The following is a 14,683-nucleotide window of genomic DNA, read 5'->3' on the forward strand; positions in this document are numbered from 1 at the left end:
TTCAAACTTGTAGGAAGTTAACTTTTACACGTTCAATAAAGTATTTAAGATAGCCGAGTTTAAGTAAATGAAATATGTAAAATAACTAAAATATGAATTTCAGTAAAGCAATAACGCGCTAAAGTTAGAAACTCATTTTGCTGTAATTATAACAACTGACGTCCTACTTGGGAATATCAGTTTTAAACACTAAGCTAAACATGTTTAGTAAACTGAAATTAGAAAACAGTTGATTTATTGATTACCTTTTATTTTATAAATTCGCTCTAAAAGATATTACCTTGTTGTACATAAAATTTAAGTCTTTTTATTTCATCTTTAAAGTGTACTGTCTAGCCTCAGTCAGACGTTATGACTCAACTGCTAAACCTTTAGGTCGATTGTTGAGCAGATATTTCAGGAAGTGAATATTGCTTGGTTTTGCAATCCATGCCTCAAAGGAAATATTGCAACCGTTGAGTTCAATAAAGTGCTACAAATAGCTCCCAGGGTATTTTGAAAGGAATTTTATAGTTATTTTTTCCAGAACCACCAGACAAGTTTTTTCAATATGGTTTTCACCACAAATTTTGCTGCTGCTCTAGAATCCTACCACAATTTTTCCCAGGGTTTATAACTTTATATTGCTAATATCATTAATGTTAAGGTGTGAGTTAGCGCTTGGGTGGGTCAAGTAATATTATTACATTTATTCTTCACTATTTTATTTCTTCTTGGCAAATTAAGTTTTGACAACTCGTTTTGTTACCGCAAAAAGTATGGTAGGATTCCAGTCCAACGCCAAAATAGCTTCTAGGGTATTTTGGAGTGAATTTTATAATTTTTTCCGAAGAACTATCAGACAAGTTTTTTAATACGTTTTTTCTGCGTTTCATTTGCTTTCTTGTTGTATAAATATCAGAATAATTACTGCGGCTGGTTAAATTTTGTTTGCTGTACTAGACTTTTTTCATGTTTGTAATTCTCGAGGAATGAACCTTTCGAACTTAGCAGAAACAGATTTAAGAAATGTTTCCCAAAAAAATGAAGCGGAACATTCGAAGGCAAAGCCACAAATATCTTTGTCGTCAATTTCCTCGTTTGAATCTGCACCAGAGATGATCAATGGAATGCCAATTATGACACAACAATACGAAGACAATCATTTCCAGCGAGTTGCGACACCAGAAGAAACTCCCTTGATTCCATTTGAAGATTCTGAAAATGCCAAACGAGATGTCGAAGTTACTGCCCCTGATATACAAACTGAACATGAAACTGGTTCCGCACATCAAAATACCTCTGGACTTCCTGACGATCTGTAAGTTTGTTAGATTTTAAAAAGTTAATGCTTTCTACTTAAAACGCTGATGAAATGATGGTAGATGCTAAACAGTTCTACTTGTTTGACTTCTATATTAAAATAGTTTATCGTTCTAAAAAAACATTTTTTTGAAAAACATCTCGCACCTGTAGGTTTGATATAACTAAAAGCACTAATGTTCCCCTTCAACGTGAAGATGCTTCTAAGCAATGGCGTTTGGTTGTTTCTCGACTTTCTCCCCTTTGAGCCTATGTAGCTTAGTTGGTAGAGCGACGGTTCGGTATGACCGGGGCGTGAGTTCAAACCTCACCACAGGCTTTCCCAAACAAGATGCAGCAGGCAATGGTGCTATGGTTGCTTCTTGACTTGCTCCCCTCTGAGCTTGTGTAGCTCAGTTGGTAGGTCCCTGGGTCCCGGTATGGCCGAGATTGTGAGTTTAAACCTTTCTGCTGACTAGTTATTTTTCAAGCATCATTGATTGACATTTTTGATTAGTCTTCTAATAGCTATTGCTGTTCTAATGATACATTAAGTCATAATGGTTGGTTAAAAAGCAACTCAGAAGGGCTAACTGGTGTCTTTTTTGCTGAATGAAATACATATTTATATATTTGTATGTGTTCAAACTGTACACAATTTTATTTCAGTGACCACCTTCCCACATTATTCGCCATTCCAACTCGGGAAGGAAGAGAATTTGAAAAGGACGACGCCGATGGTGAGAAAAGAGGTTTTGTGGAACTAATGATGTTGTCACAACCACATTAAGTCGCTTAGTGGGTCTTGAACACTCAACTAAGTTGACAAATATACATTGAATTGATTAATGTAATAATAAAACTATTGAAGGAAGCAATTATCACGTTGAATTACTGTGGAGATGGAAAATAATGTTTTGTTTTCCACTTTGAGAGCAAACATTTGCAACATATATCTTTGCCTGGCTCCTCTTAAGATAAACAAGAAATTTTTATCAATGATGTTCTTTTCATTGTCGTTAGTGTATACAAACTAGTAATTTTATAATTTTGTTTTAATGTGTTTTAAGATGTTTCTGGTCAGGATGAAGTCGATGCGATTCCCGATCGATCTGATAGAACGGGTAAGTTTTAAGAGTTTTGGGTTGTGTAACAATTTTAAATAAAAACAAAAAAATATAAACATACTCGCAAAATATACTGCTTATGTCTTCTTACTTGTTTCAAGATCGCCTTTGACAAAAATGACCAACCTATAGTAGATAATTCTTTATCGTTTATTTGAAATAACTTTATGAGTTTACAGTAAATCAATTTTTATGAAAAAAATTGTAACCTGTAAGATATTGGAAGCAAAAATTTTCTTGACAGAAAACTCATTTTTTATCCAAGGATTAACATGTTTTACCTACTGTTTATTTATATAAATGATAATTGTTTTCATTAAATTTTGTAAAGAAGGTAGTAAAATATTTATGCTGGCCTATTAAAACGTTCTTATAATATATAATATCAGCACTGGGCTAAAGCCACAAATTGTATTTCTACCTATTAGCAGATTGCAGTATGTCGGGCTGTTTATAAACCAGAATACATTTATGACTTTAAAACAATAATAAATTTTGTGACGCTGATACCAAAAATGTTAATTTCCAATATAATCTTTACCTTTTACTCAACAGGGAAACCAACGCCATGTGAATCAATGTCGCTTGTTTCAAGTTCGGAAGCCGTAAAAACTCCTCAATTTAACGAGGTTTGGCTTTAATTGACTGATATTGCTTCTAATGATTTGTAATATAACTGCTGTAAAGTATATGGTACATACTTTAATACTCAATAACAGGATTTGCATGGGTTAAAGGTATTTAACCTAGTTTGGGTAATTTAAGTAATCCTATTACCAATAATCTTTTCTAAGTAGCGTATAATGCACTTAACTGATTTGCTGTAAATGTTAACCCACGTTGCAACTTTGTGTATCATTATTTCTCTAGGATCATTTATGTTGTCGGACAATTTGTGCACTTTTTGAGTGGAAACATCTCTTCACAAAGTTTTCAGCCATTGACCTATTTTTTGCTTTATGTAAGTTTTTAGATTGGCGAGAAATTTTTTTAAACAATATATGTCCACTAGGTATGCAACAGTTGGAAAACATAAATGATAAACTTTTCTGGTATTAAACCAACTGCATTAACCAACTGCATTAAACCTTTTTACAGCCACAATTGAATGCTGTAAGTGAAATTTTACAAAGTATTGAAACAATAGACATGTTATATAGATTTAAAGCTACTTTTTGTAAAATATCAAATTTTAATTTGTTTCAACTTTCCATACATTGTTTACTAGTGTTTATGTTAAAAGGAAGCTGAGATATAGAGAAAAAGCACCTTGGTTAAATATTAATGCCAAATGATGTAATGTTATTTGTAATCTAATATACCATCATGTGCAAATTGCACATCTGCCATCCATGCATAAATTATAGATAGAACAAACTCTGTTTTGTATATTTTACTTGTAGTTTTTTTAGAGAACCATGAACTGCTATGCAAAAAATTAGTTAAATAAATTTCCTTAATGAAAATGTTAATTCATACTTTGAATATATTTACTGTTGGTACCAGGCATAATATTAATCTAAAGGAATCCTCCTGTAAATATATTTATTCTTGTTTCAATGTTTCGGCCACCTATACAAATTACCTTTTTTGAAGTCAATTAATGCTGGATAACAATCTAATTACCAAAGGGGCTCTTTTGATTAAATTAAAACTGGCCGTAATGACCAATTCACAAAATAAAGTCCTAAGAAAAAGGAAGAATATATTGTTGCTACCAGGCATTGTATCAATTTTGTAAAATTGTTTATCCAAAAAATATTTTTTTTAATAATTGTGCAAACATTTCGACGACCTATTCAGGTAATCTTGATCAAGGCAATGAACTTGTAACTTAAAAAATAGATATTACTCAAACTAAGTGTTGTGTTAAAGAGTGTAGGTTCAATAGTTATGTTTTAAATGAAATTTATTTATCATTTTTTGTAGTATCAACGGTGCTGTATATCTTCGATGTGATCACAGACATCTTAAACGCTTACTCCTATTATCTAAACCGCGACGTTTACAAGGAGAACATTTTCTACTTTGGTTTTACAATGCTTCTGATTGTAGCGCCGTCGTTAATAACACAAGTAAGTCACGACAATTAGTGGTTGTCGAGTTTGCGGCCCGCCTGAGCATCAAACGCATCAATTATTCATGTTCCTGTAACTTGAAAGCATTGCATTGCATGCCTACACTGTATTGTTTCTCTTTCCATTTCCAATACTATTGTGTCTCTACTGTCAAGTCCGGGCTTGTTTTGACAGCTTTCAGTTTTCTGTGTATACAACACATTTAGTTTCACCAAACTCAACATTATTTAAATAAATCAAAATGTAAATGTTGTGTAAAAAAAGAATTTGTTTATCAAATTAATATAAAACATGAAGAGCATTGTATATAGACATAGTTTATTTGATTTTTAAGTTTTTTTTGACCTGCTGTAATTTTTTGTGTATCACCACATTTAATGTCATTAAAATCATCAAAATTTAAATGATGTGTTAAAAAAATCATTTGGTTTACAGTTTTGTATATATATGAAGTATCCTTGACTTTTACGGCTTTTAACAACTTTCAGTTTTCTATGCATATATTTAATTTAAACAAAATTTATCTAATTTTAATGCATCATACATAAATCTTATCTAAAACGATAATTTTTCTATATATATATATATATCAAATGTAGCATAACATTTTTATTTTAATTTATCGTTTGCAGGGAGGCCAGTTAGTGCCTATTAATTAACATTAATAAATATGTTTAAACTAACAACTTGGCTTTTGAGTTGTTCTGATACTAATTGCTGTTGGCGATTGTGATCCATTAAAGTCATTCGTTAAAATGCCCTGGAAAGTAACTTTTAAGCTCCCAGCCAAGGCTTTTTCACACCACTTAGTTGAGAATTAATTCATTTTAATACGGGATCAATTATTTTGGTATTTTTAGAAACTCAAGTAAGATGAAACTCTCTTTAAAAGTGTGAAACAGAAAATTTGACTGAAATTCAATCTTTTTAAGCCTAATGAATTTTAAATTAATAATTGTTTTTCACGTGGTTTATAGTGGCCTTTTCTTAAATATATTGATAAAAAAACATTTTTGATAATTGTTTTTAAAATGTTCGCTGTGTATCTTAAATATTTATAAACATACTGATGAAATCATCTTGCATTAAGATTTTTTGATTTCTATAGAACTGTCTTCCAATATAAAAATGTCAGCCAATTAAAGAAAATGATTTTATTTTAAATTTGTTGATGAACTTGATGTTGTAAGATAAAAAATGTTGAACATTTCCAACCAAATTGTGGTAACAAATTAAAAAACTTTTTAAAATCATCTTTAGTCCAATGTGACTTTTCTTGAACCCAATTTTTTATCTTTAAAAATATGTTTTTTATTAGTTTTTTTCGCTTTGGTGGGAAGCCGAAGATGAAACGGAGATACGTCGAGCTCGTGAAGAACAAGGTCGTGAGCGCAACAAGGGTTGCTTGTACTACTTTGCCATCAGCGTATCGCATGTGCTCCAAGTTGCAACCCTGTTCAGGTAACAACCATGTTGTTCTGTCCAGGTAATTAACACTAGCATGAATATCAGTGGCCTTTTTTTACGGAGGGGAGCCCCTTTTTCACTAAAAGTTAGGGCAGAACTTTAACTAAAAACTTAAAAAAACACTTTAAACACAGTACAATGTTTATTCCATATTTTTAAATTAGGTATACAACTAATGATAAGATATGTTATGTGAGCCCTTGTTTAAGGAACACTTCTATAGATAATTAGGGAAACAATTTTGTACTATACTGGCTCAATTTAGTTTTTGTTTTCTTATGTTTTTTTAAAAAAACTGTGCTATGTCTCTGTCAATAAAAAGGCAAGAATATTATTGTTTAGTATTAGGTTTGTTATTGAGTAATGGGGTACACTAAATAATAAATCTAAGCTATTACTGTTAGAAAAACCAAAATGCCATATAAAATATTTTGTCAATGTAACAGTAAAGAGTTAGAGTTTTGAATTTGGCAACCATTTGTAATAATATATTTGATGATATTATTAGTGGCTATTACCCAGTATGATCAACAACCAAACACTTGTTTGATGGCTAATTTTACTTAAAACATGTATATATTGCTTGGTTATTTCACATTTATTGTCGAAAAATATTCATACTTTGGTCATTTCACGAAGCATATTGAACTTCAACCATGCCCACAAACATAACATTTGTTCAGTCAAGCGAAAAATTGCATAGTATGTTTTCAGCGATTTGAACAAGCACAATACATACAATCATCTGATCATTTGGTACTTCGCCAAAGAAGCACTTGAAACTTCAATAGCACTTAATGGCCATGAGGAAATAAATTCTAAAGCTATTTTTAAAGTACAGGGCGTTTTGAATGAATGTTAATTCATTTTCAACATCTGATAGCTTTAGTATTCATTATACATCTAGCTATATCCTCCAGCCATTATCTTAAGATTTATTTAAAACGTTCACAAAATGCTTCCTACTTCAGTATGGGTTTTAATATTTTTTCAATATCTAGCAAAAAAAAAATTGCTCCAAAAATTTTTCGTTGTGTGCTTTCGACAACTTACAGAATAACCAAGATTCTTGCAAATGTCTAGGCCTTGTATTGTGTCAGTAATTATTATTGATTAGTAAAGGGAAATTGATTGCATGTCTCTTGCTTTGCCCATTACATGCAAATCAATATGAGTGGGAATTAAGAGGTTATTATTGGGTTTTAAGGATGTAGCATGCAACAATTATACAAAATACAGATACAAGTGATGCTGGTTTTGGAATACTTTTTTAAATAACTTTTAAATCAAAAAAACAAAGAAAATATCCCAGGAAAAACTATCTTAGTAATAGGGCATACAATCATAAACCTCAAAAAAAAGCTTAAACAAGTTTGTTTGTTTAAAATCTCCAACAAACTATATAATTATTATTCTAAAAATTTAGGAGGTTCAATAAAAAGGAACGAAACATAAATCATTCAGTGAAATATTTATTTCTGGTAATTCTAAGAAATTAATTTTCTTTTTTTCTTAAAATTAACACTAGTATATTTTTCGGTGTATAAAAACAGGTATTACTTTCTGTATGACCGGTTAGTTGAACCACTATATAAGTAACATTGTTAAAACGTTTATTCCAGATACATGCGCGCCTCATATTTTGGAATTAAATCGCGTAGAGAAGAGAAACGTGGGGATCAAGTTAAAGAAGAACTTTATTTTAAAAAGGTAAGTTGACAATATCTATGAGGTGCTTTGTATTTGTAGATGTCAAATATTAAAATTGAAATATGCAGTGTTCAGATTAAAAATATTTTGTTTTTTAAAACCAATATTAATGTAGATCAGCTGTACAACTTTGTAAGATTTTAAGTTGGTAAAATCACTCTTTTGGAGTTTTTTAAACTTAAATAAGGAAATATGTACCCACTGTAATTGCAACTTTGTTAAAAATTTTACAAATTGTTACCAAATTAAGGAAAAAGAATTAAGGAGTTGTTACTACATATGGTAATTTTCTGTGCATAACACAATTCTAACATATTGTTGTTTTGCATTTCCAGTGGAAGTATGAATATTGCGACGTGAGTTTTTTACGTTTGTTTGATTCGTTTCTTGAGGCTGCCCCACAACTTGTGCTACAGTTCTACATTATGCTAACAACTATGCAAGCTCCATTCATTACTGGTTGGTTAATATTTTTAAATACTTTATGAAAATAGAGTCTAGTTGGCTGAGGAACATATTCTGATAAAAACCTAATTGTATTACGCTTTTTTTTATTTTAAGCTTAATTAAGATTTTAAGCCTAGTTAAAAGATGCAAAAAAAAAGATTTTTTTTTATTTCTTTACAACAGTTCTGGGTGAAATCAATTATACAAAAGTCAGCTAATTAATATAGAAAACCAACATTTTACCATATTTTAAATTTGTTAATTAACCTGATGTTGTAAGATAAAAAATGTTGAATTTCCAACAAAACTGCGGTAACAACTTTTGGTTTATTAAGAACTTCAGCAGTATTAAAAAAAGCAGAAAATAAATAAATAAACAACTTTTAAAATCATCTTTAGCACAAAAGTAGATGTTTTTCCATGCAAACTTTAAAGTTGCTTTATAATAAATTGCAAAGCCAAAAAGGTCGAGTAGATCGACATCATCTTGATTTAATGTTACATTATGCTGGAACCCGAATTGTTATTTTTTCAGTAATATCCTGCCTAGCATCGTGGGGTGGTTTATCGACAGCATTTCTAAGTTTTCAACGTTCCATGAGAGCTTCACAGAAAAACAAAAAGCAGCTTTCAATACCAGCCAGCATATGCCTTGTGTTGTACAGGTCCTTCACTATATTATCAAGGGTAGGTTGTTTCAAACAAGTTTCTATATTTTGTGGTCACATGTGTTTTTTATGGTGTTTCTTGAAGAACCAACCTGGTCTTAAATTACTTTAGAAGTCTTCTAAAGTTTGCATTCACCTCTTTAATGTGTAAGCTATTTTAAATGGCTTAAAAAAATAGTAGTCAGTCTTTTTAACTTAAAAAACTTGGTCACTGATGTGCAAAGTTATTAAACATACAACTGCATCGGGTTTAATAAATTACCTAAATGCTAATCTTGTGTAATGTGGCTTTGAGTTGTTTTAAAGTCCCAATTATTTCAATGCATTTAACACAAACAGATGCACATTTGGTTTACTAGACATTATCTTAGATTTTGTACAATGTACATTGTACATGCATATTGATTTTGATTTAACACATTAGTGTTTCTAGTTAAGTAACAAAAATCTAAATAAAACTTAATCATTTAAATACAAAGAGTTTAATATTATGATAAAAATGTCGCAATATATTTAGCTTTAGTGTTGTGGTGTTAACATGTGCTTTACATGTATTGCCATGTAAAATTATTTACGGACATGTTTTGCTATTGACATTGTCAAACTGTTATATGGCATTCTTATTACAAGCATTGGGGTGTTAATATGAGTATCATTTTGGTAAAAAAAATGTATAAAACCACAAACTGTTCTTCATTATATAGATTATATTTTATTGCTTTTTAAAAATTCTAATTATTGCATATGCTAAAGAATTATATTAAATTTTGTTATAAAATTATTAGTTTTAAATTATTTTCAATTTAATGACGTTTAAGGTTTAGTTTTTATTTAGTTCTGGTTTTTGTGTTATCACCTAATCACTGTTTTTCGACCTTTTTTCGCAACGACCCAAAATTCAGCATAAATATAATAGCGAAGCTTCAAAATCTTTCCACTGAACTTTTGAAAGCCTAAAGTGAACTAAACAGAAGAGTGGCGTTCCTGTATTGTCATGCCTTCTATCAATTCCACATTTTCTTGAAATTTAGGAGAAATCTTGCTCTGTATTGATCTCTATAAATCTAATCACACAAAACTACTAAATTCAGGAGCTGAACCAAATCAAATAGCATCACAATTTATCTTTTATGTTAAGAAACACTGGCTTAGGTCGGTTTTACTGCTTTCCAGACATTTTATTCAGAGTAATATTTCGATGTAGGTGTCAGCATTGGCCCTTCTCCTTAACGTCCATATTTGGGCGTGGATTGGTCTTTTTCTCCTCCACTGGTTTGCGATGACTTTGTGGATCGCTTGGCAAGGAACCAACTTCTGTTCGTCAAAACCCAAGGAATATATTTACGATGCCGTTATCGGGTGAGTCAGTGTTTTGTGACTTTTATTGCTTTAGACAAATATTTATTTTAAAAAATCAAGTCTGTTTTTGATGTTTGTTTAGGAGTAATTAAACATAATTATGTGAGAAATATTTAAAATATATTTACGATGCTATTATTGGGTGAGATTAGTCACTTGAAGCGTACTGTGGCTTTTATTGCTTTATAAATATTGTAAAAATAAAGTCATTTTTGGTGTTTGTTTAGTAGCAATTGAGGTAACCATTATGTGTGAAAGGTTTAAAATAAATTGTATTTAGGAATATTTCAGAAACTAGTTGATTTTCCTTATAAGTAAATAAATTTTTTAAATTGTTTTTTTTGTGATAAAACATGTCAAAAAGTCATCTTAATTGTTTCCGTTTTACTAATTGGAAAATGGTAAGTTTGCTATGAAGTTGTTTTACCTAAATAGAACTCAAATATACATTTTGCAGAGTAATGGCACCATTAGTAGTTTTTACAAATAAATAGTAGAGTGTATTAAAATATAAAAATTTACAACTTTAACGCCGGCCTGTTCTGTTGGGTTTCAAGATTCTGTTAATGACAACAACTCAGATTTATCCATTTTTTTAGTTTCTGCCACAACTTTGCCTACATCAACGTGAACGGAACCACCGAGAACGGAACCACCGAGAACGGAACCACCGAGAACAAAACTCGCATGATCTTGTACTATTTCGTAATGTTGTTCGAGAATTGCGCAATCGCCCTGATCTGGCTCAAGTTTCGGCACGGAGGCAGCAACATCATCGAAACTTTGACGGGACAGAGCGTTAACCTTCTTAATTCAACCACACCATCTCCCTACCTCTCTGGTGTGCCTGGGGATATTGCACTTGTGATTGTGATTCTTATCCCAGCTGTGTTTTTGCTTGGCATGTTCTTTATGTTGGTTTATTACGCCTTCTTACATCCCACTATCGGATGGTATGGAAGGGGTGAGTCAGCTAATAATAACGAGGATGCTGAGTCAACAAAAGAAATGGTAGAGGTTTGTAAAAATATTTTTTTAAGTCTGACTCTAAAATAGTTTATTTGGCTTTTTAAATATTAAAACACAGTTATGGTTTAAAGTAAAATTAAAAATCTATTGAACTTCTACTAACGTACTGAAGTAATGATTATTTATTATTCAACTAAACGCAATGTAGTATTAACATTTTAAATATTAAGTCATATTAATTCTGTGTAGGAAAAATCAGTTAAAAAAGTTTAATTTCAAATATCTGCATATCAAACATTGCAGAATTAAATTTATTATTACTTGTAAATTCAAACATTGCCTTTGTGTTAATGGTAAAACAATTGTTGTACTATTACTGCAGCTGTACTTAAACACGTTATGTCGCTATATTTTTTGACATATTAAACTAATTTCAACAGCAACCCGTTAAAAGTTTTTTTAGTACTTAAATAATTGCAGGCATATATAAACCTGCATATAGTTATTACATTTCAGCAGTTAATTTAATTTCTGATTACATTGTATTGTGTGATTTATGGAGTTTATGAACAGTTTCCTACCTTCAAATTACAAAAAATGGAATTGCAATACTAATAACATGTTACAAATTGCATAGTTATTGATGTCAAACTTGAAATATTTTCGCAGACCCAGCACATTGCAAGCTATCAAGGAATTGAAAGAAGTGTCCACGGCAGCGAAAACCTCACGGTAGAGTCTTGGCACAGCGAGCATTTCGAAGTGGATACAACAACGAAACAACCTTCGCCTGTCAAGCAAAGTGCTGGGATGCTTTTATCTAAACCTGCCAAGAGATCACAGAATGCTTCAATTGAGCTGGAGCAAACATCGGCTTACTGCTCATGTTATTCGTTGCATCACGAAACCAAGATTGTGAGTCAACCGATCCCAGTTTCAAGGGAAAATGAACATTTCGCTGAAAGCAGCGGCGATGCGAAATTAACTACAAACCCGCAATTCGAAGATTACAGAGACATTAGAATAAATGAAAGAGAAATTAATAAAATCCATGTTGAAATGTTGAAAAAACAAAAAAGGAATATCGAACAAGAAATCCTAAAGTTGAACCTGAACCCAACATCACCTGTGAAACCTCTCAAATCACCAACAGAGGAACTTTTCGATCGCAAAAGTCGCGCAAAGTTGTTATCATCAAGCGAAGCAATACCTAGCAAATCCCAGCTTTATGGAAGAACCTTACCAACATCGTCAAAAACTTCACCTTTTGCAAAACAGGAAATGGCGGCTAAAAGGCTACTTCCTACATCACCCCTTGCAACTGGGTATTACCCCCAAAGTAATGTTTATCAGGGGGTGAATATGCCCCCAACGACTCATCGTAAAAGGTTAAACAGCGATGATTCTGCATTTCATGCGATGTCTGAAACAAACCTTGATGCGATTCCGCTTAAAAGTGGAACATTTCCGCGATGTGCTAAAAGAAGTGATTCAGCAACACCGGGACATTTAATCCACGCTCAAACTCTCAGACCAATTAAAGAGAATAAGCTTTCTCTCCATACTTGTGCTGCTCGAGACTACAGCGCCTCACTGTGCAATCTTGCTACTTCACTTAATCCTACCGGTGTAAGGAAAACTAAAGTACCTCGCGCGCTCAGTTTTACTGTGTCGAAAAATGAACAAGTTATTTCCATTGAAAGTGCTCTGTAGACAAACTCTTCAATTAACATGAAAGTATTTTTACTGCCTATTTAATAAAGTATCGAGATATTGTTCTTATTGTGTATAAAAAATGTGTTTTCTATAATAAAAAAATAAATTTTAAGTCAAAAAACACATATTTTATTTTTGAATTTCTATTATCCTCGTTTTTCATTTTAAATACACTTTATGTAATATTTTAATAGGACACTAAAAATGTTGTGTGTTTTAACTTTTTATGGTGCACATTTTAACCATATTTCTGACAATTCTTCTTATGTAAGGTTTTTTTTTACCAAATACTCACAAGTTTTTAAATCGTGTATTGAACTTAAGTTCCGTGGTGCAATTCTTTCACTGTTGATTACTTAATTTTTTTGCTATGCTATTATTTTGGTGGCATTAGGAGCGTATGTTTGCCAAAACAAGCCATTTTGTAAGCCTGCAACTGACAACCAAGGTTAAACATTGCTGTGTATGTATTTCAACTGTGAAATCTTCTCCAATTTTTATGGGGTATTTATAAAGTAGGAAAAATATAATTAGTCCAAATAAAACAGTTGTTGCTTAAAATTCTCATTTAGAGCAGTATTTTTTAGTGCAACGACTTGAATTTTTTGTTTAATTACTATCTGTACAAATGTCAGGATTGATGCATTCAAAGCTAGAGTCGTATTCCAGGCGTGTCCATAAATAAATCGCTTTCAGATTTCTTGCTACATTGTCAGAACAACCAATATATCATTCCTATTACTTGAGTCCACAAACTCTTATGTTGATAAGAATAGTTTCTGGACTCACTGTTTTAGAGTGTAATTGGTGTCAGTGTCATATAAAATGATTGTACACTTTATGATTACGAGCAATCCCATTATATTTTATTACCCTGGATATTCCTTTAGTGTATTAAAAACTTTTGTCAAAACTAAGGAAAGTTATATTATTAGTAATTCTGTGATATAGGTCCTTGAATATTGTGTTTTTTTGGATCTTATGTTTAAAGAATACAATATTGCCATCCGTGCCATTACTGTTATTTGTTGTCATATTATGTTGTAATTCTTCAGTTATTTGCAGTACTGTTCTCATTTCTTTTGTTGTTGTAATCCTTTGTGTTGTCACCATTTTGATTTTTCACCCCATATGTTGAACATTTAATTCAATGTGAAATATATTTCCATTTCAAGTAAGCTGTTTTGTAACATAAATTACTAATGTTAAAAGAGAAGTTTTGGAACAAGCTCACCAACTTGGGAGGAGATTAAAGTTAACTTGTAATTTTTCTAAAACATTTATAATGACAACGTTTTTAAATTGTTTTTGGAGACCAATCTACCCAACCATAGTTATTTTCACTAACTTCAAAAAAACATTTTTTTTGTAGCTGCATTTCTCTAGTTTTAAAGCCACAAACCAGGTAGCACTGTTTAATGACAAATTGTTTTGTAATGTTGAAAGCTTTGGCATACCAGTTCTTTATCATATCAGATAGAAGTTCTTAGCTTCCAAATTACACCACAATTTGTCATTAAATAGTGCTGCCTGCTTTCCAGATATAGGTGAATTAGTTGCAGTCTTGAAATTTATTAGTGGCTTTCCAAGCAAAACCTCAAAAAACATGTTAATATCTGTGAATGTGCAATCTTTTTCTACCTAAATTCATTTTAGTAAGTCTGAATCATTTTTCTTTGTGTTTATTTCAAACAGTATTTCTGCTTTGTTTTGCAGCATAATGGTTGAGGTTGTAGTTAGGCGTAGTAGGAATATCAAAGCCCATACAGAAGGAAATAGCATTTTGTGAACATTTTAAATATCTATAAAATAAATTGGTAGTGCTCAAAATGTTACCTACTTCTGTTTGGCACTTAACTTG

At 31.4% G+C, this 14,683-nt stretch overlaps 1 protein-coding gene across 1 annotated transcript; it reads left to right on the forward strand.

Annotated features, from left to right (window-relative positions):
* The first annotated feature begins 914 nt into the window (after nucleotides 1–914).
* On the forward strand, nucleotides 915–13,991 carry LOC146157661 (uncharacterized). Its single transcript, XM_083388289.1, has 13 exons — nucleotides 915–1,300; nucleotides 1,951–2,021; nucleotides 2,352–2,405; nucleotides 2,964–3,037; nucleotides 3,279–3,369; nucleotides 4,338–4,483; nucleotides 5,805–5,947; nucleotides 7,576–7,663; nucleotides 7,999–8,122; nucleotides 8,646–8,797; nucleotides 9,983–10,137; nucleotides 10,737–11,154; nucleotides 11,776–13,991. Exons 1-13 carry the CDS (start codon nucleotides 972–974, stop codon nucleotides 12,817–12,819), a joined length of 2,889 nt encoding a protein of 962 aa, XP_083244415.1. The 5' UTR covers nucleotides 915–971; the 3' UTR covers nucleotides 12,820–13,991.
* Nucleotides 13,992–14,683: the final 692 nt, after the last annotated feature.

Source organism: Ascidiella aspersa, chromosome 4 (assembly GCF_963924565.1).
Source record: "Ascidiella aspersa chromosome 4, kaAscAspe10.2, whole genome shotgun sequence".
Classification (NCBI taxonomy): Eukaryota; Metazoa; Chordata; class Ascidiacea; order Phlebobranchia; family Ascidiidae; genus Ascidiella; species Ascidiella aspersa.

What these genes read in the sequence shown, in the direction of transcription:
- LOC146157661 (XM_083388289.1), top strand. Translation starts at nt 972, where the DNA reads ATGAACCTTTCGAACTTAGCAGAAACAGATTTAAGAAATGTTTCCCAA. An exon ending in TCTGGACTTCCTGACGATCT is followed by an intron (nt 1,301 to 1,950) that starts GTAAGTTTGTTA and finishes ATTTTATTTCAG; the next exon opens with TGACCACCTTCCCACATTAT. An exon ending in AAGAACTTTATTTTAAAAAG is followed by an intron (nt 7,664 to 7,998) that starts GTAAGTTGACAA and finishes TTGCATTTCCAG; the next exon opens with TGGAAGTATGAATATTGCGA.